Genomic DNA, 26,786 nt, shown 5'->3' on the forward strand with positions numbered 1-26,786 from the left:
TTTGTCATATCTTGCCCTATCCGGAGTCTCCCGTCCCCCTGTTCTCTGCCGTCCCTCTCCCAGGGAAGAGGTCACATGTGGATCCCTTTAATCAGTTCCCCCTTTCTAACCCACTCTCCCAGCATCGCCCCTCACACCCTTGGTCCTAAAGGTATCATACACCCTGGATTCCCAGGACAGTCAACTTTTATGGGAGAGACTGACTCCTCTTTCTAGCAGAGTGCATGGTGGGTTTGGGCGCTGACCTCTGGATCGAGACAGTGCTTAACCCACTACACTACCAGGGCTCTCTATGGATAGCAAGAAGCCCCAGGTAGAGAAAGCAATGTTGAAAGTGGAAAACAAAGTAGGAGGCCCCCACTTCCTGAGTTTAAAACATAGTATGGTATATTCAATACTCTGCCAATGCTACTTGCTGAAAGGCATCAGTTCTTCTGAGCCTCGTTTAGCCCTGGGTCAGCTTGCACATGGGGTCATTAAAATACCACCACTGGAGTCGCGTAGACCAGGTCCTCAAAGGAACGCACTACTTTTTAACATTTTAAAGAGGTCTTTTCCAGCCAGTTTGCCAAGTGCAATATGGTGTTTGAGCTTCTGAGTATTGCTTCCATGAGCGTTGATCTTGGATCCAAGGAAAATGTGTTGAAGTGCAGCCCATACTGTTGTCCTTGATCTTCACTCATAAGTGTGTCAAGCGCCTTTCATGTCAGTGAGGTCATGTGACGGCGTAGCGCAGGTTCTTAATGACCCTGGTGCTCCATTCTCCTTTCTTAGAGCCCAGCTTCTTCAACTATTTTCTCAGCTTGCAGATAATCAAAGGACACTCTTCCTGATTTTAAAATGTGCAGCACCCCCTTGCTCTGTGCGAATGACTGCATTTTTCTCCACAACGCATTTCTCGTGCGTACAGTGAGCTGTCTTGGAATCCACATTCTTCAAAACGCTGTCCATAGTTTGTTATGATCCACACAGCTGAATGCCTTTGCACAGTCAATGAAACACAGATAAATGTCTCTCTGGTGTTTTCTTCTTTGAACCAAAATCAGGTCCACAGCTGTAGAGTTGAGCAAGTTCCAACTTTATAGGTCAGGCTAGAGTCTTCTCAAGTAGCTGCAAGGGTTAATGAATGCAAGATCATCAGATCAAAGGGCAGGCTGATGACAGTTTTCAGGATCTGCAGGCAATACAGCGGGGTGCTTGCTTGAATCCCAAGATGTGGATGTCAGAGGATGAGCCATATTGACCCAGGCCCAGCCAAAAGCAAGCAAGCAGGCCACCCCTCAAGCACACTTCCTTTAAATTGATTGGCTGCTCATACCAGTTGGGGAGTTTTATATCTTAATTTCCAGTTGACACAAAGCCTGAAAGATCCACGGAGAAAAGACATCTTAACATTGACCCACATTTTATTCAGACAATTATATCATTTGAAATACCAGTGGCACAACTTCCAGCATCACAGTAACACCCGTCACCACGGCACAGCACACTCGGTACAGCACACTGACAGACAAGCGGTGGAACACAAGATAATCAGCTCCTTAATGGGATCTGCTATCAGCAGCCACGCAGGTGTAAGCTGATGAAGGTGGGATGCAGCACCCTGACGCAGACCCCACTGAGACTAAATCAACTGAAAGGAAGGAACACTGTGGGAAAACTAGCTTGCTTCTCGATGGCTCTGGGTCCTGCATGTGGCTCATCTTCTGACCTCTGGTTCTTTAGACTTGGGCCAGTGGCTTACCATATTGCTGGACAATGGTGTCACAGTGTCTTGCCACCTAATCTGCCAACCGTGAGTTCACTTCTGTCATCACAAGCCTGTCCTCGCCCAGTGGATTTTGAGTTTATTGGCCCCATATCTTTGTGAGTCAGGAGACGCCTGCAGCCTAACACGTGACTCACAGAGTTGGGATTTCCCTGCCTCTAAACTGTGCGAACCCCTGGGGTCAGAAAGCTCTCAAATATGGCTGAGGAAGAGCTGCACACTTCACAATGAGAAGAAACGGCTGCAAGCATATCTCAGTAACTGGAATTTAGAATGTACAAAATATGAATCTAGGAAAATTGTAAGTCACTCGAGTTGAAATGGAACAAAGAAAGATCAGTATTCTAAGTGTCAAAAAGCTGGAGTGGGCTGGTGGTGGACATTTCTATCATGTAGCTTAGTATGCTGGGCTGAAACCACAAAGGGGACGGTGGTGCTGTCATCAGAAAGCACCTTTCAGAGTCTATCTTGAAGTCCAGCGCTGCGATCGCTGAAGACCAATGGGTGCATACGCAAAACGTGGTGAAGAAGGCAGATGGTGCCTGGCTATTAAAAGATATGGCGTCTGGGGTCTTAAAAGCTTGAAGTGACACAAGCGGTCATTCAGCAGAGAAACAACAAGCCCACACGGGAGAAGCACATGCAATCATGAGGTGTCACTGGACCAGGTAACAGGTATCAGGAGTCCCTTAACAATCAAACAAACAAAACTATCTGGTTAAGAAGGAGGGGGATCGGAGCAGAGACCCAAAGCCCATCTGTAGACCATGGAACACCCTCCACAGAGGGGTCACGGGGAAGGGATGAGTCAACCAGGCGCAGTAAAACACCAACGAAACACACGATATTCCGCTGGCTCCTTGAGGCTTCCTCATCCCCACCACCGTGACTCCAGTGCTGCTGCTCACTTCTGACCAGACCACAGCTTGTACACAGGGGTAGATAGGAGATAAGAGCTCTGAGGAGCTGATATCATGAGCTCAAGTAGAAAGATGCTTTGAGAATGATGACAACAAATGTACAAATGTGCTTGACACAATGGATGGATGGAAGAATTGTACGAGCCCCAATAAAATGATTTTTTTTTAAATGGAGATAAGAGCTCAGGACACACGCAACCCAGGAGCAGGAATGGGAAGAGAAATACCAGATGGGAAGGGTGAAGGCAGGGGAGCAGGGGAAGAAGAGAGAACTGATCACAGTGATGGACACAACCTCACGCTCCTCTCCAGAGGGAAGTACAACGGAAACCATGGGGGAAGGGAGACAGTGGTCGGTGTGAGACATGAAAATAATAATAGTTTATAATCTGTCGAGGGGACACCAGGGTGTGGGGGGAGGAGCTGATACCAAGGACTCAATAGGAAGTAACTGTCTATAAAAGAAGGACGGCAACATATGTACAAATAAACCTGCTACAATTGATGTATGGATTGTAATAAGCATCGTAAGAACCCTCAATAAAATGATTTTTTTAAAACAGTGCTGTCTGCAATAGGATAATACCTATTCAAATTTAAGGAAATGCAATCAAAACAACTATTATTAAAAATTAACCACTAAAAAAGAATCCTTTTGCATTCTTTGATAGCCTTCCAAGGCTTCGCCGGTGGAGATGGTAACAAGGACTCCTGGGCCGAGCGCCACTTCATCCACCAGGGCATTGACGCGCGCCTCTGCCGGTCCTACCCAAGAACATGGGCTTGTTCGGTGAGCGCGCAGGGGGGCCTTCACCGTGGTCTGAGCGGATGCGGAAACCGCCAAGAGGGTGGAGTTGCAGTTGAAGATTTTGATCCGTCCCCTGTATTCCAACATCCCTCTCCATGGGGCCCGGATTGCCTCCACCAAAGGCATGGCAGACCCAGCTGGTCTCCAAGCTCAAGGAGGAGGGCTCCTCCCACCACTGGCAGCCCAATTGGCATGTTCCTTTTCACAGGGCTCAAGCCTGACCAGGTGGAGGGACTGACCAAGGAGTTCTCCATCTACATGACAAAGGACGGCCCCATCTCTGTGGCTGGAGTCACCTTGCCCATGCCATTCATGAGGTCACCAAGTAATTTCCCCGGTGAGAGGGAACAGAGATGCCCTGCCTCTTCAGCCCCTGCTGTGGTGGGGCTCATGGGGCGGGGGGAGCCTGAGGGCAGGTGGATGGTGGCGGGCAGGCGATTTCTCTGGACCACAGAGCTTCACTCAGCCATTGACTGTGTTTCTCGGGAACGAACATGCAGTGAATTAGGGCAGAGGCACCGTGGCTGCAGGTTGAAGTTTTGTGGCTCCCAAATCAAACTGGTCCCCATCCTGTTATCTGGGGTGTCTCCTAATGAGTTTATGTGTACAAGAAAGAGCCCAAAAATCTGTGCGTCTCACAATTGCAATATTTCAGAAGTTTTAACCAAAGCACCTTGCGTACTGAGGGCTCCTCTGTGCATCCAGCCCAAGAACCCGCACTTTCTAGACCTTGTACACAGAAGCCTGCTTCTGACACGAACTCCTGTGTCCCGCGGGGCAAGAGCCCATGGTGCAGAAATCATGTCTGAGGCAACCCACTGAGCCCACTGCCGCTGCAGCAAGGAAAGGAAAAGCCACCCTTTCCCAGCTCATTTAAGAGAGAGGAAGAAAGAAGGCTCTCCTTTCTCATACTTAGAGGCATTTTAACACTTCCCTCTTAGCCCTAATCCTTGCTGTTCTTTTTTTTAACATTTTATTAGGGGCTCATACAACTCTTATCACAATCCATACATATACATACATCAATTGTGTAAAGCACATCCGTACATTCTTTGCCCTCATCATTTTCAAAGCATCAGCTCTCTACCCAAGCCCTTTGCATCAGGTCCTCCTTTTTTCCCCCTCCCTCCCCGCTCCCCCCTCCCTCATGAGCCCTTGATAATCTATAGATTATTATTTTGTCATATCTTGCCCTATCCGGCGTCTCCCTTCCCCCCCTTCTCTGCCGTCAGTCTCCCAGGGAGGAGGTCACATGCGGATCCTTGTAATCGGTTCCCCCGCTGTTCTTTTCTTTAGACACAGACCTCTCACTAGCCTAGCTCCCAGTCCCAGGATATACTTATGTCAAGAATGCACATGCCATGCCCTCCCCTGGAGAATAGATCTCCCTCTCCTGCACCTTCCTCTCAGTATCCGCGAGTCATTGTTTGATTGCCTCCTCTGCCCGCTGGGACTTCCTCCCAAGGTTGAGTGTGGCTGTGCAGGAGCTCATCTCACCCGTGAGCCAGGCAGTGCAGGGCAGGACCAGGAGAGGGCACACTCGGGCTTTGCTTTCAACCTTGGGTGGGTGCTGCCAGGGGGCTCAGGCACCCTCTGGACGGACAGCCACCAGCTGCTCTAATCGTGTAGGCTTAGTGCAGCCTCGTTTCTCTGTTAAAACAAAATCACCGAGGACCCTCCCCCCCCACAAACAATTAACCACTAAAGATAGTGATGCAGAAGTTGAAGAATTCTACCAATGTTTTCAGTCTGAAATAAATCAAATATGCAATCAAGATGCATGAATAATTATTAGTAATTGGGATGTAGAAGGTGGAAACAAAGAGGAAGGAACAGTAACTGGTAAATATGCTCTTGGTGACAGAAATGAAGTTGAAGATCACATGGAAGAATTTTTGTAAGACCAACAACTTCATCGCAAAACCTTCTTCTCAACAACACAAAGGCAACTATGTACATGAACTTCTCCAGAATGGAATACACAGAAATCAAATCGATTACATCTATGGGGAGAGATATTGCAGAAGTTCAATATCAACAGCTAAATTCAGGCCAAGGGCTGACTGTGGAACAGACAATCATTTGCTTATATGTAACTTCAGGTTGAAGCTGAAAAACTTAAAACAATTCCACAAAAGCTAAAACACAACCCAAATTTCAAGAACAGATTTGATGCACTAAAACAGTAATAACAGAAGTCTTGATGAGCCATGGGAAAACATCAAGAATACGCATGAAGAAAGCGAATGGTAATTAAAAAGGCAGAAAATCAAAAAAGATCAAGGTGGATGTCAGAGGAAACTTGCTCTTGATCATACAGTATGTAAGGCAAACGGAAGACAGGATGAAGTGAGAGTGCTCAATAGAAAATGTCTAAGGGCAGTTTAAGGAGAGAGAGACAACTATCATCATCAGATGTGCAAAGACTCCAAGTTAGAAAACCAAGAAGGAAGAGCACTCAGCATATTTTATTCTGAAAGAACTCAGGGGGGAAAATTCAAGCCTCATGTTGCAAGAGATTCTATGGGAAAATACAGAAACCCTAGTAATGGTGTAATGGTTGTGCATTGGGCTGCTACCCATGAGGTCAGCAGTTCAAAACCACTAGCCATTCAGCAGGAGAAAGGCAAGGCTTTGTACTCCAGGAAAGCATGACGGTCTTGGAAACCCACGGGGTAGTTCCACCCTGTTCTATAGAATCACTATGAGTCACATGGACTCAATGGCAGTAAGTTTGGTTTTGGTTTGATTTATGGGAAAATATTGAATGATACGGGAAGCATCAAAGGAAAATGGAAGGAACACACACTTACTGTTCCAAAAAGAAGTAGTTAACATTCCACTATCTCAGGAGCTATGAAAGCAAGAAGCAATGGTACTGAAGTCCAAGTGCCACAGAAAAGATTAGCCAAAAATCAGCCTCCGGGAAGTGATGGACACCAACTGAAATGTTCCAACAAGCTGAGGAAGCACTGGGAACACTCACTTGGCTGTGCCAAGAAATTGGGAAGACAGCTACCTGGCCCACAGACTGGAAGATCCATCTGGCTGAAAGAAGAGAACACCAGAAAGATGCCGACGTGTCTCACTGACTATGGCGAGGCACTTGACTGTGTGGACCATGACAAACTATGGGCAGCCCTGAGAAGAATGGGAATTGACGAAGACAGCTGTCTACGGGGTCAGGGGCAGCTGTGCAAACAGAAGGAAGGCGTGCTGCATGGCTCAAAGCCAGGACAGGCGTGTGACAGAGCCGTGTCCGCTCGCCATGCTTATTCAAACTGTGTGCTGAGCACGCACAGAAGCTGCTTATATGAAGAAGGATGGGCGTAAGGTTTGGAGGAGGCCTGTCAACAACCCCGTGGTTTGCAGATGGCACCACCTTGGTTGCTGGAAGTGAAGAGGACACGAGCACTTGCTGGTGGAGATCAAAGATTGCAGTCTGCAGTGTGGGAGGTAAAGGTAGGTAAAGAAGACCTCACTCCTCACAACTGGACCAATAGGTATCAAAAAGGGAGAAAAGATGGCAGTGGTCAAGGATGTCGTCTCACTCGGATCCATAATCAATTCCCGTGGAAGCAGCAGGCAAGAGATCAAACGACGCACTGAGTAAATTTACTGCACAAGGCTTCTTTGCAGTGTTGAAAGCAAGGAGGTTACTTTGAGGACTCGAGTGTGCCTGACCCAGCCATGGTCTTTTCAGTTACTTCATATGCACGTGACAGTTGGACACTGAAGGAGGAAGACGGAAGAATCGATGTGTTTGAATTCTGCTGGTGAAGAATGCTCAAGGCACCAGGGACTGCCAGCGAACAAACAAACGTCTTGGAGGAAACACAACCAGTATGCTCCTCAGAGGCGAGGGCAGTCAGACTTGGTCTCTTGCTTGCCAAAGCAGATGAGCAGTGGAAAAGAGCAAGATGCTCGGTGAGGAGGACGGACCCAGTGGCTGCAGCAATGAGCTCACACAGAGCAGTTGGGAGGACACTCAGGGCCCGGCCAGGCCTCGCTCACTGGCACACAGCGTCGCTTTGTGTCAGACCGACTTGAGGCCCCTGAACAGGAGTTGGTGGTGTAACGGTTAGGCATTGGGCTGCGCTCTGCATGGTCGCCAGTTAAAGCCAGCAGCAGCTCTGCGGGAGAAAGACTGGGCTTTCCGCCCCACTCACAGTGACAGTCTCGGGAACCCACAGGTGTCGTCCTATGCGTCGGCATCCACTCTGGCAGTGAATGAGAACAATGGCCCTTCTTTGTTCTTATCATTGACTCGTATTTTATACTTTTGCATTCCAATCGCCAATGATCAACAATGCATTTTGATGACACATTTGATAAATGTAAGAGTGAAAGTTGGTAAAATCTTCAATGCATTCCTTTTGATATTCGTTACGGATGCGTAAATGTGAACATTAAAATTACCATTCTGTCAGTTTGTCAGGGGAGCCAGCCCCCAACACATCATCACGGGTCCGGTAGGCATAATTGTACAGCCATAATAAGATCACAGTAAAGTTACAGGGAGCATGAGACATAGAAGTATTGTAATAAATGGAGTCAGACAGTTCATGGTACATGCTCACCTCGGCTTGGTGGTCCACGTGGAGGGAGAGAGATACTTAATGCTAGCCTAGACTTTTATATTCTCTGGGGACCTGCAAACCCCGAATCACAGGTGAAGACATACGTCACAGGAAGGGGTTGTGCTGTAGGTAATACAGCAATGGGAGGGGGTGATCTAGGGGCATCCACGCAATTGGAAGAGTAGGGATTGGGGGTATACATGTGGCAACATGGGCAGATCCTAGATTTAGGATGGCAATTTAACTTTGGATGTCACAGAGTCAGTTTGGCCTGTTCCCTGGCTCAACTGAGAGAGACCATTATTGGTAGGGTGTGAAAGCTTGGTCACAGGCCTCAGGGAGAAATAGTTTATTGTCCCCAGCAGCAGGGTAGTCTGGTGACTAACTGCCCTCAGGGAGGATGTCTGTAAGTGTCTGACCTCCCCCTACACAGGGGTCACCCGATTCAAAACAGCAGCAAAATTAGTTACGAAGTAGCAACAAAAATAATTTTCTGGTTGGAGTCCCCACCACCTGAGGAACTGTGTGAAAGGGCCGCAGCATCAGGAAGGATGAGAACCACTGCTCTACAACAAAGACGCGAGAGAACACCTGTGGAGAGAAAAAGGCTGTGTGAGCCAAACTGACAGAAAAATGAAAGGGCGGAAGCCGGACCCAGAGTCCCAGGAGACCAGTGAACTCTCCGGTGGCCAGTTGTGAGCCAAGCAGCTCCCGCCACAGGGCAAGGCCGTCATGGGTGGGCCCCACCAAGCTCTTCATAGCAAATAACCTGTGTTCAACAACACAGACAGCGTCTACACAGGGGGACTTCTCCAGACCAGAGACACAGAGATGAAATTGCCTCCGTGTGCAGGAGACGGCGACAGAGCAGCTCAGGTGGAGCAGCTGAAATCCGGCAGGAGCTGGCTGCGTCACCACCTGTTCATATACCAGCTCAGGTTGCAGGTGAAGAGAATTGAAACAAGTTCACAAGAGCTAAAATATGACTTTGGATATATCCCACCTGAATTTGGAGAACATCTCCAGAACAGAGTTGACACAATGAACACTAGAGACAAGCCCTGGTGAGCTGCGAGAGGTCATCGGGACACCACACACGAGCGAACAAAAGGCCGCCAAGAGACAAGAAATGAAGATCAAGGTGGACGTCGGAAGAGACTCTGAAACTTGCTCTTACTCATAGAATAGCAAGACATGAGGACAAGGAGATCAACAGGACACTTCAAGGGTGGCTTGAGAAGACCGATGAGAAGATTACAATGAAATGTGCAGTCCTAAAATGGGAACCCAGAAAGGACCCCAGGGCTCAGGCAGAAAGCACATGCCTTGAGAACGACGAGGGAAACAAATGTACACAATGGATGTGTGGATTGTGAGTTGAACAAGCCCCCAATAAAATGACATCTAAGACCCAGAACAAAGTCATATCAGTGTGAATTGGCAGGGGGGAGTGGGGAGACACGGACGGACGAGAAGTGGAGACCCAAAGCCCATCTCGTAGACAACTGGACATCCCCTCACAGAAGGGTCATATGGAGGAGATGAGCCAGTCAGGGTGCAGTGTAGCAATGATGAAACACACAACTTTCCTCTAGTTCTTTAATGATTCCTGGCCCCACTAGCATGACCTCAATTCTACCTTATAAATCGGATTAGACCAGAACATGTGCGCTGCTACAGATAAGGGCCCACAACACAGGGAATCCAGGACAGATAAATCCCTCAGGACCAGTGCTGACAGTGGCGATACCGGGAGGGTGGAGTGAAGGTGGGATAGAAAGGGGGAACCAATCACAAGGATCTGCATATAACCCACTCCCTGGGGGATAGACAACAGAAAAGTGGGTAAAGGGAGACATCGGACAATGTAAGATATGGAAAAAAATTTATACATTATCAAGAGTTCATGAAGGAAGTGGGGAGGGAGGGAGGGAGTGGAAAAATGAGGAGCTGATACTAAGGGCTCAAGTAGAAAGAAAGTGTTTTGAGAATGATGATGACAACCAATGTACAAATGTGCTTGACACAATGGATGGATGTATGGATTGTGATAAGAGTTGTATGAGCCAATAAAATGATTTTAAAAAGAAAAAAAACGTGCTTGACACAATAGATGAATGTATGGATTGCGAGGAGATGTAAGAGCCCCCAATAAAAGTATTTAATAATTAAAAAAAACATAAAGGAGCCTCAGCATATTTAAAACTGAAAGTATCCAAGAAAAATTCAAGCTTTTGAGTTTCAATATTAAAAGTCTATGGGCAAAATCTTGAATAATGCACGAAGTATTTTTTTTTAATGGTAAAAATAGAGAAAGTCACTATACTAAAAAGAACTGGTTGGCATCCAGCCACTTCCAGAGGTAGTGTATAATCAAGAACCAATGATACGGAAGGAAGAAGTCCAAAGCTCCAGCAACTGAAACACCAGCTGAAATGTTCCAACAAGAAGATGAAGAACTGGAAACACTCACTTGTTTATGCTAGGAAACGTGAAGGATAACTGCCTGGCCAACGGACTAGAAGAGCGCCATGGTGGTACCCCGAAAAGGAGACCCAACAGAGCAGTATCACTGACATCACATCAAGTGAAATTTGGCTGCTGATCATTCAACATTCGCAGCAGTCCATTGATAGGAAGCTGCCGGAGATTCAGGCTGGAGTCCAAAGAGGACTTGGAACAAGGGATAGCCAGTGATGTCACATGGCCCTTGGCTGGAAGCAGGGAATATTGGGAACATAACAATTGTGAGGACAGCACAAGACCAGGTAAGTTGTGTCTCATTACTGTACCTGCGGTGGCTGAGTCAAAACCAACTCCACAGCACAGAACACCACCAACACGACCACATCTCAATATTACTCTTGGTCTTCTTTGCATGTAAGAAAAAAATACTGTGCAGTGCTGTAAACTCCAGCTAGCATTTGAGGCTCTGTCCAAAAACCTCAAAGGGAAATAAGTCCCTGGGAGAACTATCCTCACAATGATCCCACACTGCCTTACTATAAATAGTGCTCCAAACTTGTAACTTTAGTCAGAGCAGAGAGTCAAGTACAGGAAACAGAAATTGGACATTTATTGAGAACTCAAAACACATAGCTGGTAAGACATTAAATATCAACAGTAGATTCTAACCCAGCCGAATTTCTCCAAGGCTGCATGGTCAAGTGGAACCTCTGCAGAGAACACCTGGACAACAGAGGACCGGTCAGCGCCTTCTCCGGTCTGGACTCCTGCTGCGTCTCCGGCCACCTCTAGGGAAGGAAACGGAGGGGTCCGTCACAGTGACCTCATACAAGACCCTGTTTGGATCCACTCCCAGCCCCTTCACCAGGAGAGTCCCCCCCTCTGCTCCTCACCTCCTCTTGCTCTTGGGCGGACCCCGAACAAAACACCAGTCCACACTGATGGGCTGTCCCATCAGATCCTGGCCATTGAGTCCCTCCATGGCAGCCTGGGCCTCCTTGTATGTTTCGTACTCCACTAGCGTATACCCCTGGGGCAGGAGGGGGGGCAGGGAGGGGGTAAAAAGACAGGCATCAAAACCCCATATACCAAAAATCATTAAGCAGCTTCCTCCTCAAATCTATGCTCAAGTTAACTTAAAAGAAAAAACCAACCCTACATATTCAATCTGCTGTTGGCCAAACACATCCTGAAACAGGGAAGAACTCCACACTAAAGTTGTCTAAGTGAAGGGAGAGGGGAAAGCGATGCAATCCCACCTTCAGGTACCCTGTCCGCCTGTCCAGGTTGAGGTGGATGTTTTTAATCTCTCCGTATTCTGCAAATTTGTCGTGTATGTCTTCTTCAGTGGCTTCCTCGTGAACGCCAGTGACAAAGAGAATCCAGCCTTCAACAGCTGTGGGCCGGGCAGGAGGGCGGATGGAGAGAGTTTTGAGCACACGAGGAAACCTTCAAATCAGACCGTGGGAGTAGACTGCAGACTGGGGGGTTTTCAGGTTACCTCTGACCCTTCCTGACTCAGCGCTACCTCCCTGGTCGCAAGTGCCTACTGGGTCGACAAAGTGGCTGCGGCGACGCGGTCCAACACCGCAAGGGCTGTGGGGATGGCCCCGGCGGGGCTGAGATGGGTGGGCGCCCCGAGTCCAGCCCCACGCCAAGCACACAGGCTCGGGTGCACTCACAGCGCTGCGGTCCAGGCTCATCGCCATCCTGCTCCACGCTGTCGTAGTCTTCACGCATCCGTGCTCGGGACCCTTCTTCTGTAAGGCACACACGCCACATCACCGGGGACTCCCCACGGCTCCAGGAGGGCTCTCCGAACGCGGGACCGCCGCACCCCATCCCCCCAGGCACTCACCGTAACCAAAGCCGCGGCCTTTCCGTTTCTTTGCTTTTTCTTTCAGTTTGTGGATGCTCTCTGGAACCCCAAGGAAGAGCGAGTGGGTAACAGACACCAGTCATCGGAGCAGCTGGCTGTGCGTCCACCGCCTCCAGGCCCGCCCGTCCCCGGTCCCACTGCCGTCCTCCCCGGGGCGGCGTGTCCACTCCGGCCCCCCTCTGCCAGCGCCGGAGAGGACGCTGTTTCCTCCCAGACCCTGCGCTCCACGGGCCCGCTCCCTGCAGTCGCCTGCCCCGCCCTCACCGTCCCCATCTTCATCCATGGCGAAATCCTCGCCCCCGGCCTCGTGAAGATCCAGGACGTCCGCCATGCTGTCTGCGCGGGAGCTCCGGCCGGGGCGGGCTCTGGTCCGCGCTGCTCTGGCTTCACCGAGATGGAAAGTCGCGGAGGGAAAAAGGCGTCAATCGGCCAATCACAAGCAAGACCCACTCTTCCGGCGGACCAGTCACAAGCCAGACCCACTCTTCCGGCGGACCAATCACAAACCAGGCCCTTTCTTCCGGCGGACCAATCACAAGATAGGCCCCCTTTTCCGGCGCAGTCAAAGTACGCAACCAGGGGGCGGGCCTAGAGGGGCGGATACGGAAGTGCGTCGCAGCCCTCGCGGGCGGGGCGGCGGCAATTGCCGGATGGTTGTGAGGTGGAACTGTTAATCTTACCCCGCTAGTCTTTGATGAGAACGCTGACCTGAAAGCCAGACGCTTCCTTTTCTTTTTAAAATTAGGTGGCTGCTTTCCTTCGCACCTACGGAGTGGAGTTAAGGAATAGTACTTCCAGATCTGCACCCTTTGTGAGGTTCAGCGCGGCCGACGTCGGATCAAAAGCCCGCACCCACTGCCGCCGGCTTGTCAGCCTCACAGTAACTGCAGTGCCTTTCAACCTGAGGTGCAGCTGATCCTAGGCGCCAATGCAAATAAAGGTCTAGAAAAGGACGATGGGATGTACGCACGAATATGTCGGATACAATTGATGTATGGTTTGTAACAAGAGTTGGTTGTAAGAACCCCCCAATAAAATTATTTTTAACATAAATATAAATAATTACCAGGAGAAAAACCCTGAGATGCTCATCATCTGGCACTATGTCAAGCTATGTTCCCCTAATTTTCATGAGGTTTCCAGCAGTTAATTCCTCAGGAAGTGGACTCTATTCCGTCTTCCTGGTTTGTCCCTAGACGGGAAGCACGGCCGAAACCTGTTCACGAATGCCTGGACAGGGTTTTAAAAATGGATAGCGCACCCCGAAAAGAATTTGTTCCAAAGGATGACATGGACTCTGCAGCTCCGGGAGATGGACATACCTGATCAGAGCACACGGGAGCAGATGAAGGGGGAGGAGGAGAGAGTGGAGCACAGCCTGGCCCACCAGGCCGTGATGATGATGTTCCTGAGTAGAGCAGCCAGTCCACAGAGAGAACAACATGGCTGGCCCCACTATGAGACATGATGTCCCTCAGTGACTAAGCGTGATACAGGGGACAGCACCGGAGACACAGTGTGGAAATTGCACCTGACCTGATCCCACCACACCGAGGCAAATCACTGGGGGAGTGCAGCGGAACAGCAAGGGAATGGAGTTGCGAGGTCCCCAGGGAATGCTGAAAGTGGACTTTGGGGCCAGGGCGTAGTGCCCCAACAGACTGGACTGGAAAACGCTCCTAAGGGCCAGCAAACAATCCCTGAACTAACTACAAGCTTTTCTCTTGTGAAAAAAAAAAAAAAAAAAGGATAGCGCAGCTTCCAGCATCACAGACCCGGCACACTACAGCATGACATTTTCCAACATGAAGAATCTTCATTCGGGTTAGGACCTTGTGAAGTCTGCATCCATAGCAAAGTCAAATCCGGACAGGCCATCCATAAAGTCAGCAACAATATGCACCAGTTCACAGGCTCAAAAATCTCCATCCGGTCAACTCAATGTGGGCTGCCTCACTCAGCCTTCCCAGGGTGCCCATTGCCTTTAGACCATGGGCTCTCACCAATACTCAACAAGCCTAGTCGCCGCTTGCTGGATCATGAACTTTAGACCAGTCAACTTGTTCTCATCTTCTTTTTCCTATAAACCAGATCCACAGGTGTCAGTGGCAAAACTCAACCTCTTTATTGCTGTATTTCTCTCACTTCCACTCAACAAGTAGATCCAGGTGGTCACCTAGTAAGCATCTCACCCTGCCCACAGGATCCCTTTAACCTTCAGTCCCAGAGAAGAGTTTTTCTTCATGGTTCCAGATTTTTTCCAGTTTCTGACAAAGACTATTGATTCCTGAGTACTCCAAAGCACTGGGTGGGGCTTATCTTTTCAAAGCTTTCATTGCAGGAATGGCCTAAACCCATCTAAAGATCAGATTTTAATGGCTGAAAGCAAGTGGGTTTGCAAACTTTCTACTTTCATATTTCCCATATTGATTCTTCATGTCAAAAAATATGATTGTCTCCTCAGATCACTGGGTTGATGTAAGTGGGCAGTATAGAAACTGGATACCCAAAATTTGGGGGAAAAGGCATGAAGTGGTTGGCTTACAACCTTTCATAGGTAGGGGAACAAATTCATAGGATTATAGGAATAAGGTGTAGGTGTTGCAATTGTGAGGATAAAGAATTAGGTACAGGTGCCAAATTGGCAAGGGGTGGATTGAGATAGTTAAACTTTATTGTGCCAACCTGGCCGATAAACACATGTGGGATTAATTGAAAGACAGAGAGATAAATGGCTTGGTGAGCCCCACTTTTCTAGTTCTCAGGTTTCTTGCTTTCTGTTGGTTGGACCAGGGTGCAGCTGCCTTAGCTAGTTTCCTGCTTCAGCTGGCAAGGTTCACTTCCTGCAAGACATCCCAGAGAAGCCACATGGATCAACCCTGATGCAGCCCTGGGTGCTGGAGCAGCCGTGTGGAGACCCCTGCCTGTGCTGAGATGCTTACATATTCACTGATTCGGCTTTCCTCCGGCAGTCAGTGTCATTGCATCTCTTTTGTGAGATGGAGGAGGACTTTGTGGATTGGTGTTGGACATAATGGGTTAATGTTGGACTTGTGGGCTTGGGCAGCACTGGGTTGGGATGTTTTCTTGATGTGCACGTAACCTTTATATAAAACTCTTATACATGAGTGTCTGTGGACTTGTTTTTCTAAAGTACTCAGACTAACAAAATATCAAATCAACCGTACTGCCCTTGAGTCAATTCTGACTCCTATGCCACCACCATGCAGCATAGAATAAGCGTCATAAACAGAAAAGCCTGATTTGTGGACAGCTTTTTCACATATTGGGACTCCCCGGGTACAGCATTGCTGGATTGGGGGAAATCTTCATTTTCCACCCCCTAGGTTAGGATCAATAAAGTTACGAGAGAGAATTCATCCCCTATGCCTACCTGCTGTTCTCAGCCCAAGAAAATCATTATTGAACTGATAACAAAGGATCTTTGTTAAAAAGGGGAAGATAAGCAGCAAGAGCAGTCAAGAAGTGCGCGCGCCGCATGTGGGCGTGCGGCCTCCAGAGGGCAGCACCCCGGCAGGAGACATGAAACCGCGCTGTCCTCCTCCCTTGGTCCAGGGCTCCCCACAGCTCCCCACCATCACTCCTCCCATTCCTGCCCGGTTTATTTTTAGCTGCCAGTGGGAGGGGGCAGGATGGGAGGGAAAGTGAGGAAAACAGAAGGAGAGGGACCGGGCACAGAAGACGCCTCTGACGGGCGGCGGGCATCCAGGCATGGAGCTGCCCCTCATCCCTCACCTGCCCTTGCCCCTGATGCTCCTGACAGGTGAGGGAGCCCCGCTGCTTGCGTTCGGCTGGAGTGGACGATAAGCAAGGGCTGACGTTCTCTGAGAAAGTGGGAGGCGAGCAGCAATTCTGCATTATTATAGACTATTTGCACTGGAGCTTCTGTCTCCCACTGCACTCCATTTCTCAGCTGGGCCACACACACAACTCAGACACTGCTCAGGATTAAGGGGCTGGTAAGGGACGTTTAACAGTTTAACATGTTACAATTCAGATACGAAATGCTCAGGGTACAACTGTTTACTCAGGAATGTTTTTTGTTTTTCTGTTTTGCCACGCCTGTAACCATACATCTTTTCTTGTCCTCAGCCTTTTGGCCTGACCTCTTCCTTACTTGAGTAATGTTACAAAGTTCTGGGGCTGCTAATAAGTTTCCAGGGCATGTCACTCCACCAGAAGCCTCAGCCTGTAGGCTCCCAGTTGCAACTCGTGTCTCAGCAAACTCAGCTCCTCCTTAAGTGCCCAGAGGTACCCCATTCAACAAACCAGTCTCTCAACCCACAGCACTCAGCTTGTCCTGGGCTGGGAAGGCCAAGGCTGGTTCATGCTCCAGGGACTGGTCCAGCTGCTGCTGCTGCGCCTCGCATGCCCCTCTGGTGCCACAGCTGGCCTGAATCAAGGGGGTTCAGTGCCCAAAATCTTGGGGGACGAAAGGACATACTCCACACCTGTCTCCTTTGTTGGCAGTTAAATCCCCACCTTACTGCTTCTCAGAGAGCTCCTTTCATTCCTAGATGGATGGTGATAAATCTCCTCAAAATGACAACTGAGTCATGTGATCCAGTCAGATTATTCCCCACCTTCTTTCTCAGACCCATCTGGAACAAGGATTCTTGGTGCAAGTAACAAAAGTGATGGCTAGAAGAGCAGTATTAAACAATTCACTGCATTTCATGTATGATCTTGGGGTTTTATGCCCACACATTTGGTCGCCCTAATGTAATGTTAAAATTGGCATAGGGCTAAAGTAGTCCAGGTTCTTGTATTAGATTTGTATGAAATTAAAACCTTTCGTGGAAGGCTGGAGAGAGGAGTGAAGAGAGAGAGCAGGTAACCCACCAGTGACCTTCCATGGCGGCTGTTCTGATCTCCATAGTCCCTGCATTTTCCCTCTTATTCCACCCTTCTTAGGAGCCCTGGTGGTGTGGTGGTTAAGGACTCACTGCTAAGCAAAAGGTCAGCATTTCAAACCTCCTAGTTATTCCACCAGAGAAAATAGGGCGGCCTGTAAGATTTACAGCCCTGGGAATCCTATGGGGCCATTTCACTCTGTCCTGCAGGGTCACTAGGAGCCGAACTGGCCAGACAGAAATTGTGTGTGGGTGTGGTCCAGGGGTCGTGAAGCATGACTGACTTGCTGACCGGTGTGACCAGACCTCTGGGTTTTAACCTATGAGCTACACGGGCCGTGGCCATAATCCCTTGCCAGTATCCTGAGGGGGCTTGCACGAGTGGGAGGAGTGAGACACAGTGGGAAGAACTCAGACAGGGACAAGAGCCCTGGAATTCCTTCTCACCACTGCCCTGTAACCTTTGTTTCCTAAACACCAGCTCAGAATTTAAAGGGGCAAGGAGGAAAGGCTCATCTAGGATGTGACGGGGCCAGTTAGAGACCAAGGATGGACGGCAAACCGTGTGTGGGCAGGCGAGGGCCCCCACCCACCTAATTCCCACTGAGGATTTCAGTGCTGGGATCAACCAGAGACCTAAACACTGCAGGAAGGGAGTGAGTGACAAAGACTCTGAGTTGAGTTTTTATGCAGACACTGGTCCCTTGGCCCCTGAGATAGTTTATTGTGCCAGCCAGGCTGATAAACACAAGTGGGATTAATTGAAGGGTGGAGAGATAAATGGCTGGGTGAGCCTTGCCTTTCTTGTCTCTCGCTCTTTAATAATCGGACCAGTGTGCAGCTGCCTTGCTTGTTCTGTGCCTCAATTTAAAGGGGTACACTACCTGTGGGATGCCTAGCCTGTGGACTGTGTCGCTGTAAGTTGAGGTCCCTTTAAGGCCACACGAATGAAATTTATATCTCTTGAGCTGGGGACTGACAGTTGGTGACCTGCCTGATGGTTGGTTGGTGACCTGCCTTGCTATTTGCTGCCTGTGCTGGGATAGCCTAGCTCTCTCTACAGAGGACTACGTGACAGCCCTCAAGACTTGAAGGACTGCCAGTGTCTCACAACTGTCTCACGGGAGTGAGTCGCACTGAGCCATTTGTACTGCTCTATAATTTAACTGTTCATTTCTTGTGTGTGTGTCTATATATAATTATCAGCAACCTGGTTTTATCTCTCTAGAGAACCCTGTCTAACACATTTTGGTACTAGGAGTGGTTCTAGAGAAATAAAATCATAAATATGGGCTTCTTAACTTGGCTCTCCAGCCTGACTAGTCTTAACACTAGTGAGGCTACTTCAACATCCCAAAGCATGGATAAGTCTGCTACTCTTACTAATCTGTGGTGTGAAATACCAAAGATGATACCTAAAGTAGCACTACCGATAGACGAGGTGCTGGTTAAAGGAGAGGCTCTGGGTGATCGTATGGTTGATATTTTCAAGGAGGTTTGTAAGGATGACGAGTATAGGGAAGCTGGTTGGCTGGTCCTTCTTACAATGGAAAGTGTGATTAAGGAGAAAGATGATCTCAGAGCCTCAAAAGCATGCCTCAGGTGCAGACTAACGGGTTTGAAAACTTCCATCTGTGCCACAAAGGAGAGCCTTCTCTCCTCTAGTAAAAGAGCTGACATTGCTGAGAACCAGGTCCAGAGTCTTATTATACGAGTGGCTGAATTACAACGGCAGCTGTATTGCAGATCTAGAGTAGTGTCTGAAACCAAAGTAAGGGCATTGATTGGGGAAAGTTGGGACCCTGAAACATGGGATGGGAACATAGGGAGCTGATGATCCAGAAGAAGAGGATATTCAGCCCTTGGAAGCAACTGACTCACCCCAGTCAATAGATCAACCCCTCCCAGCTGAAGGTATTAATTCACAATCCACACCTGAGTGGATTAGCCAAACTATTCAAGTTGATATGCCAGGTGGGGCTGCATCAGTAGCATTACCTGAGGAAGATGCCTCGCAAGATATTGCTGAAAGCACCCAGGAAACACCCTCACCACCCATTATTTCCACTAGACCTGTCACTAAAATTAAGTCTCAGAAACCTCCTAAAGGTGAGGTTGAGAGGATTATCCAAGAAGAAGCATGCTACACACATAAAGACCTGCTCAAGTTCTCAGATACGTACAAGCAGAAGCCTGGGGAATACCCCTGGGAAAGGTTACTCAGGGTGTGGGATACTGGTGCACGAAATGTAATATTAGACCGGTCTGAGTTTCTGGATATGGGACCCCTAAGCACACTTTCTTTCAATGTGGCCGAGGTTGGGGGCATTTGAAAAGAATGTCTGCCATCAAAGACCCAAACAAAACAAAATCATATCAATGGGAATGAGGGGAGAGCAGAGTGGAGACCCAAAGCCCATCAGTAGACAATTGGACATCCCTGTCACAAGTGCCACAAGGACGAGATGAGCCAGTCAGGGTGCAGTATAGCACCAAAGAAACAGCTTTCCTCTAGTTCTTTAATGCTTCCTCGCCCCCCACCCCCATTACCATGACCCCAATTCTACCTTACAAGTCTGACTAGACCAGAACATGTACACTGGTACAGATAAGAGCTCAGAACACAGAGAATCCAAGACAGATAAACCCCTCAGGACCAATAAGGGGCGTAGCAAAACCAGGAGGTTAAGGGAAGGGGTTGGTGGGTGGAGTAAGGGGGAACCAATCACAATGACTGATGTATGGCTCCCTTTCAGGGGAAGGACAACAGAAAAGTGGACAGTGAGAGACATGAAGGAAAAACCCCAAAAAACAAATTATCAAGGGTTTATGAGGGAGGGAGGGAGGGGAGAAAATTGAGCTGATACCAAAGGCTCAAGTAAAAAGAAAATGGTTTGAAAAGGCTAATGGCAACATATGTACAGATGTGCTTGACTCAATGGATATATGGATGGATTGTGATACAAGTTGTAAGAGCCCCCAGTAAAATAAAATTGAATTTAAAAAAAAGAAAGAAGAGTGCCTGAGTGGGTGGGGTGCTGCAGAAAGGCCGCCTGTCGTTTAAGGGGGGAGGATGTGTAGGAGGAACGGTGTGGACAAGAGTGGACTGGCTGGCTCTCCGGCCACGTCTGTGAATGAGATTCCGGGACGGGAGTGGAAACACAGCTGTGCACCAGCATGGCGGAAGGCCGCCGCTTAGACATCTGGGTGCACACACAGGAAGGGGTCATCTGTGCTTGGGGCTCTGAGTACAGGTCATTGAGAGGAGCCAGGAGGGCTGTGAGTCAGGCGTGGGCAGAGGACTGATCGCTGCTGCTCCCTTTCTGGCTGCGTCTCTGGGCTCTGGTTTGCCTCTCTGACCACGCCATGCTAACCTCGTGATCCTGGGCCCCCAGGTCTCTGCTCCCCCTTTAACCTGGATGTGCATCACCCGCGCCTGTTCGCAGGGCCACCGGAGGCTGAATTTGGATACAGTGTCCAATAAAACCCAAACCAAACACACTGCCATTGAGTCAATGCGGACTTAGTGCGACCCTCAAGCGCAGGGTAGAACTGACCCTGAGTTTCTGAACCTGTAACTGTTGACAGTTTTCCCTGGAGCAGTTGGTGGTTTCAAACTAGCCTGTGGGTTGTGTGGATTGCAGGCAGCGGCAGAACCACTGTGTAGCCAGGGCGCCAGTGTCCAGTGATAGATATTCCCCAGAACCCAATGCCCGCTCGCAAGTCCATGCCACTCGCAGTGGCCCCAGGAGGGGGGTGGAGACGGGATCGTTGCGGGAACAGACTGTCTCCATTCCATGCCAGCTGGCAGGTTGGAGCCACCGGCTTTGTGCTTAACAGCTCAATGCTTACTCATAGCCACCAGTGCTCCGTAAGAACGTTCCAGAAGGGAACACCCAGTGCCGCAGAGTCCTTGCTGGGGATCAAGTCTTTGCATCCCAGGTCTAAAAATGGCTCAATTTGGAATTTAGCAAGAGATAAGGTGGAGGTAGCCAGTGGGCTGCTAAGCTCAGGTAAGCGGTTTGAAACCACCATTTGAAAAACAAAAAGGGGGCGTTTCCCCTACCTGTAGAGTTATAGTCTTAGGCACCTACAGGGGCAGTTCCACCCTGTCCTATCGGCTCTCCACAAGCTAGACTTAACTAGCTTGAGTTTGGATTGTTTGCTTGGCCCCTAACCTCCCTATTCTGACTTGATTTCCTTTGATTGACTAGATTGAGATATTCTGTTTGGGTCTGTCCACTTCCCCTGCCCCCCGAGAAGTTGTCTTCTGTTAACCATGTTTAAAAACTCTTTGTGACCCCCCCAATAAAATGATTTTTAAAAAACCCAAACTTTTGAGCCACCCATGCTGGCTTGCCACTGTGGTCTTGTCTCTCCTTACAATTGTCCGTAGCTTGCTGGTGATGCTTAAGTATCCTATTTCTGGGGTGTACCGTCCCCATTGTCTGTGTGAAGTCCAGATTTATGAAGCCATCTCTGATTCTCAGATTCTTAATGAAGCTTGCTCTCTTCTCCCAAATGCGTTCCTTGTAGCTTTGGTAAAGACTACCCATCGGCTTGTGTGGGCCGGGCAGAGAACGGGTCTGCGGGTCTATGGTGGGTGAAACCCTCCCAGCCACACCCTGCCGACATCTCTGGAGTCCTCCACCTCAGACCCACAACCATACGTCATGCCAGAGGGTGAGTGGGCAAATGTCTACATCTTGGGCACAACGGTATGCTACCAGTTAACATATATATGTGGATGTGTGTGTAGGATCATATGAAGCTCAGGTTAGAGACCACTTACAAAGTTGGTGACCATAGTTTTTTTTGGTAATTCGGTTCAAGCCCTGGATGTTCTTTCCCTGATTTCCAAGCAGTGGTGAAGTTTGACACGAGTCCTGGTGGGGCAATGGCTAAGCCCTTGATGGCTGACCAAGAGGTCAGCAGTTCAAACCCACCATCCGTTTCTCAGGAGAAAGACCTGGCGGTCTGCCTCTGGGATGATGGCTGGCTTGGAAACCCTGTAGGGCAGTTCCACTCCGCCCCACAGGGGCGTTGAGTAGGAATCAAGTTGAGAGCTGTGGGCTTGGCTAGTGTGGGCTTGGCGCTAGTTTGCCAGTTTCACCTTTGCAGTTTGAATACGTGACCAGTCAGGTGGAGGAGGGTCAACCCCTGGGGTGGTGTCCATCATTTTTTCTTTTAATTCTCACACTTGCTGAATGCAGCCCGGGAAGCTTGAGATCTTCTTTAAGATCTTCAGAGTGGTCCATATGGCCTCTTCACAGCACAGCAGAGCGTCTCTGATCTGATATAAACCAGCCATGCTGGAGAAGCTGCTCCTAGGACAACTCGAATTTGCTCAGCCTTAAAATTGGCAGGCGAAAGATTTTCCCGATACAATTCTGACCTTGAAAAACAGCACTGTGGCCCCGCACAGCTGTGACCCAAGCCGTGTGCACTCATCGCCTTGTGTGCATTCATCATGAAAAAGGAGGCCTGGGGAACTGACACAAACCCTTGTGCTGGCGAACACTACTGGAGGGCCTCCTGGAACAAATACATCAGTCGACCAGGAAGTACAGCCAGTGCTCCTTAGCATCGGGAAGGCGAGACTGTTTCCCGTACCATGAACACGTCATCCGGAGGGATGCAGGGTTGGAAGACCAAGCTTGGTAGATGGTCACCCAAACCTACAGGCACAGACCCTCACAGAGCTGGACTGACACAGCAGCGGCAACAATGAACTCAAACGGCAACCACCACAGAATGGTGTGAGCCCAAGCACTACGTGTTACATGAGACCAAGGCTTCTTCCACCTTGCCAGTCCCGGCCCCTTTCCACTCGAGACATTTGCAAGATGGGCCAGTGACACCAGCTGGAGCTGGGATTCACTAAGAGTTGGACTCTTAGCTGGGAATTCCGGGTGCTCACACATAGAAGCTTCTCACTGCTGTCAGCTGTCTTGCAACCGCACATCTGTAGGGGGTTCGGGCCATTTAAAACGCTTCGCATTGGCCTAAGCGGGAGGCTCACCAGCAACTAACAGCAGCACTGCGCTTGCGGGACCAAGGACCAACGGTCGGAGGGCCGAGGCAGCCACCAGCTGTCCATCGTGGAGCTTCAGCTAAGGCAAGGAAGGCCTAGTACTCTACTCCACGAATCGTCCAATAAAGCCTGTTGGTCTCAGGGGCCTGAATCACGTGACCATGGGGATGGCACAGAGTAGGTAGCATTTCCCTCTGTGGTGCCAGGGGTCACACTGAGTGGACGGCTGACAGTAAGTGTAGAAGGGTGGAGGTAGGCAACCCTTTCTACTGGTGAGTACTCCTCTTCACTACCGTCGGCTGAGTTATCCACTACCCTTTCCTCAGTCAGCAAAAGGAACTTTCCACTTACACTCTGACCCTTACCCCTCAGGGCACTGCCCCAGCCTGACATTTCTGACAGCCGTCTATCAGCCACTGATCCAAAGAGAAACGGTCACCATACACACCTACAGCACCTGCTGCTGCAGAGGACTGTTCCTAAGCAGTGCCTTGTCCTCCAGAGCCCACTTAGCTGGCAGGAATCAGGGAGAATCGGTCTCTGTCTGTTCCTTCACTGTGACACTGTCAAGTAAGAGTAGATTCGGGGACTTCTATACCACGCAGCACGTGAACCAAATCTTCCCCCAGCATGTCGGCCACAACCCCTGTGGGGAGGGGGACCATGGAGACCCAGGTTGGGAAGGGACAGGGGGTCTGCAGCCTTTCTTTTCCAGTGGTGGGGAGGCCCCATCTCGTTGTGTCTGCCCCTCCATCCGCTCATCCTGGGCTCCGTGCAGAAGGGGAGGGGCTCTGAAGAGGTGCGTCCCTTCGTTGTCTCCATTCCCAGCCGCTGCGGATGGATGTGCACTTCGCCGCTCCTCAGACAACCGCCCTCGTGTCCGCCTGCGGGCCTTGCGACTGGCCCTGCTTGTCTTGCTCACCTTCGTCCTCTGCTGGACCCCCTACTACCTGCTGGGTCTGTGGTACTGGTTCTCCCCCACCATGCTGACGGAGGTGCCCCCCGGCCTGGGTCACATCCTTTTCCTCTTTGGCCTCCTCAACGCACCTCTGGATCCTCTCCTCTACAGGGCCTTCACCCTTGGCTGCAGAAGAGGGCGCCGAGAACTGGCCACAGACTCGTCCAGGGAGGGAGGCTCCGACAGAACGCCCCTCAGACAGCTGGGAACACACCTGGAGGCAGGGAGGGCGGGAGAGACCAAAGAGACTTTCCTGTAAGAGAACGTCTCACTGCCACTCTTCAGAGTTTTGCATCTAAGCTAAGGTTGTAAGCAGTGTCTCGACTGCCCCCAGCTGGTAGGTGACACGCCAGCCACTGTGGAAGGCCCATGGAATTCAGCCCCTGGGTGGAATATTTTCACAATACCCATATTGCCTTACTGTAAACAGTAATTCACAGCTTCCAGTGCTAATGCAGGACAATTTAAAAAGTAAAAAACAAAACTGGCGTGTTTATTCACAATTCAAGCGTAAAGTAGATCAAGGGTAAGAGCTTTGAAAGATCAACAGCCCGCTTTCTCAAAGGCTGCACGGTCACGTGGAACCTCTGCAGAGAACACCTGGACAACAGAGGACCGTCAGCGCCTTCTCCGGTCTGGACTCCTGCTGCGTCTCCGGCCACCTCTAGGGAAGGAAACGGAGGGGTCCGTCACAGTGACCTCATACAAGACCCTGTTTGGATCCACTCCCAGCCCCTTCACCAAGAGAGTCCCCCCCTCTGCTCCTCACCTCCTCTTGCTCTTGGGCGGACCCCGAACAAAACACCAGTCCACACTGATGGGCTGTCCCATCAGATCCTGGCCGTTGAGTCCCTCCATGGCAGCCTGGGCCTCCTTGTATGTTTCGTACTCCACTAGCGTATACCCCTGGGGCAGGAGGGGGGGCAGGGAGGGGGTAAAAAGACAGGCATCAAAACCCCATATACCAAAAATCATTAAGCAGCTTCCTCCTCAAATCTATGCTCAAGTTAACTTAAAAGAAAAAACCAACCCTACATATTCAATCTGCTGTTGGCCAAACACATCCTGAAACAGGGAAGAACTCCACACTAAAGTTGTCTAAGTGAAGGGAGAGGGGAAAGCGATGCAATCCCACCTTCAGGTACCCTGTCCGCCTGTCCAGGTTGAGGTGGATGTTTTTAATCTCTCCGTATTCTGCAAATTTGTCGTGTATGTCTTCTTCAGTGGCTTCCTCGTGAACGCCAGTGACAAAGAGAATCCAGCCTTCAACAGCTGTGGGCCGGGCAGGAGGGCAGATGGAGAGAGTTTTGAGCACACGAGGAAACCTTCAAATCAGACCGTGGGAGTAGACTGCAGACTGGGGGGTTTTCAGGTTACCTCTGACCCTTCCTGACTCAGCGCTACCTCCCTGGTCGCAAGTGCCTACTGGGTCGACAAAGTGGCTGCGGCGACGCGGTCCAACACCGCAAGGGCTGTGGGGATGGCCCCGGCGGGGCTGAGATGGGTGGGCGCCCCGAGTCCAGCCCCACGCCAAGCACACAGGCTCGGGTGCACTCACAGCGCTGCGGTCCAGGCTCATCGCCATCCTGCTCCACGCTGTCGTAGTCTTCACGCATCCGTGCTCGGGACCCTTCTTCTGTAAGGCACACACGCCACATCACCGGGGACTCCCCACGGCTCCAGGAGGGCTCTCCGAACGCGGGACCGCCGCACCCCATCCCCCCAGGCACTCACCGTAACCAAAGCCGCGGCCTTTCCGTTTCTTTGCTTTTTCTTTCAGTTTGTGGATGCTCTCTGGAACCCCAAGGAAGAGCGAGTGGGTAACAGACACCACTCATCGGAGCAGCTGGCTGTGCGTCCACCGCCTCCAGGCCCGCCCGTCCCCGGTCCCACTGCCGTCCTCCCCGGGGCGGCGTGTCCACTCCGGCCCCCCTCTGCCAGCGCCGGAGAGGACGCTGTTTCCTCCCAGACCCTGCGCTCCACGGGCCCGCTCCCTGCAGTCGCCTGCCCCGCCCTCACCGTCCCCATCTTCATCCATGGCGAAATCCTCGCCCCCGGCCTCGTGAAGATCCAGGACGTCCGCCATGCTGTCTGCGCGGGAGCTCCGGCCGGGGCGGGCTCTGGTCCGCGCTGCTCTGGCTTCACCGAGATGGAAAGTCGCGGAGGGAAAAAGGCGTCAAGCGGCCAATCACAAGCAAGACCCACTCTTCCGGCGGACCAATCACAAGCCAGACCCACTCCCGGCGGACCAAGCACAAGCCAGACCAACTCCCGGCGGACCAATCACAAACCAGGCCCTTTCTTCCGGCGGACCAATCACAAGATAGGCCCCCTTTTCCGGCGCAGTCAAAGTACGCAACCAGGGGGCGGGCCTAGAGGGGCGGATACGGAAGTGCGTCGCAGCCCTCGCGGGCGGGGCGGCGGCAATTGCCGGATGGTTGTGAGGTGGAACTGTTAATCTTACCCCGCTATAGTCTGATGAGAACGCTGACCTGAAAG

At 50.4% G+C, this 26,786-nt stretch overlaps 2 protein-coding genes across 4 annotated transcripts; both read right to left on the reverse strand.

Annotated features, from left to right (window-relative positions):
- Nucleotides 1-11,128: 11,128 nt before the first annotated feature.
- Nucleotides 11,129-12,844, reverse strand: LOC142459278 (RNA-binding protein 8A). 2 transcript variants are annotated; one of them, XM_075560717.1, is made up of 6 exons: nt 12,686-12,844; nt 12,401-12,460; nt 12,225-12,299; nt 11,802-11,938; nt 11,436-11,572; nt 11,129-11,330 (listed from the first exon to the last, which is right to left on the reverse strand). In XM_075560717.1, the coding sequence occupies exons 1-6, from the start codon at nt 12,750-12,752 to the stop codon at nt 11,285-11,287; spliced, it is 522 nt and encodes a 173-aa protein (XP_075416832.1). In that variant the 5' UTR covers nt 12,753-12,844; the 3' UTR covers nt 11,129-11,284. The 2 variants fall into 2 exon arrangements, with proteins under 2 accessions (XP_075416832.1, XP_075416823.1); XM_075560708.1 differs by having other exon boundaries at nt 12,225-12,302; nt 12,686-12,843.
- Nucleotides 12,845-24,759: 11,915 nt separating this feature from the next.
- Nucleotides 24,760-26,461, reverse strand: LOC142459288 (RNA-binding protein 8A). Of its 2 annotated transcripts, none has more exons than XM_075560739.1 (6): nt 26,307-26,461; nt 26,022-26,081; nt 25,846-25,920; nt 25,423-25,559; nt 25,057-25,193; nt 24,760-24,951 (listed from the first exon to the last, which is right to left on the reverse strand). In XM_075560739.1, the coding sequence occupies exons 1-6, from the start codon at nt 26,371-26,373 to the stop codon at nt 24,906-24,908; spliced, it is 522 nt and encodes a 173-aa protein (XP_075416854.1). In that variant the 5' UTR covers nt 26,374-26,461; the 3' UTR covers nt 24,760-24,905. The 2 variants fall into 2 exon arrangements, with proteins under 2 accessions (XP_075416854.1, XP_075416846.1); XM_075560731.1 differs by having other exon boundaries at nt 25,846-25,923.
- Nucleotides 26,462-26,786: the final 325 nt, after the last annotated feature.

This window comes from Tenrec ecaudatus, chromosome 1, assembly GCF_050624435.1.
Source record: "Tenrec ecaudatus isolate mTenEca1 chromosome 1, mTenEca1.hap1, whole genome shotgun sequence".
In the NCBI taxonomy this organism is placed as follows: domain Eukaryota; kingdom Metazoa; phylum Chordata; class Mammalia; order Afrosoricida; family Tenrecidae; genus Tenrec; species Tenrec ecaudatus.

Coding starts and splice junctions, on each gene's coding strand:
- LOC142459278 (XM_075560708.1), bottom strand. CDS start 12,752: ATGGCGGACGTCCTGGATCTTCACGAGGCCGGGGGCGAGGATTTCGCC. Junction 12,303..12,400: donor AGGCCGCGGCTTTGGTTACG/GTGAGTGCCTGG, acceptor TGTGCCTTACAG/AAGAAGGGTCCCGAGCACGG. Junction 11,331..11,435: donor CCGCCCAAGAGCAAGAGGAG/GTGAGGAGCAGA, acceptor TTCCTTCCCTAG/AGGTGGCCGGAGACGCAGCA.
- LOC142459288 (XM_075560731.1), bottom strand. CDS start 26,373: ATGGCGGACGTCCTGGATCTTCACGAGGCCGGGGGCGAGGATTTCGCC. Junction 25,194..25,422: donor GGCGGACAGGGTACCTGAAG/GTGGGATTGCAT, acceptor CTCCTGCCCCAG/GGGTATACGCTAGTGGAGTA. Junction 24,952..25,056: donor CCGCCCAAGAGCAAGAGGAG/GTGAGGAGCAGA, acceptor TTCCTTCCCTAG/AGGTGGCCGGAGACGCAGCA.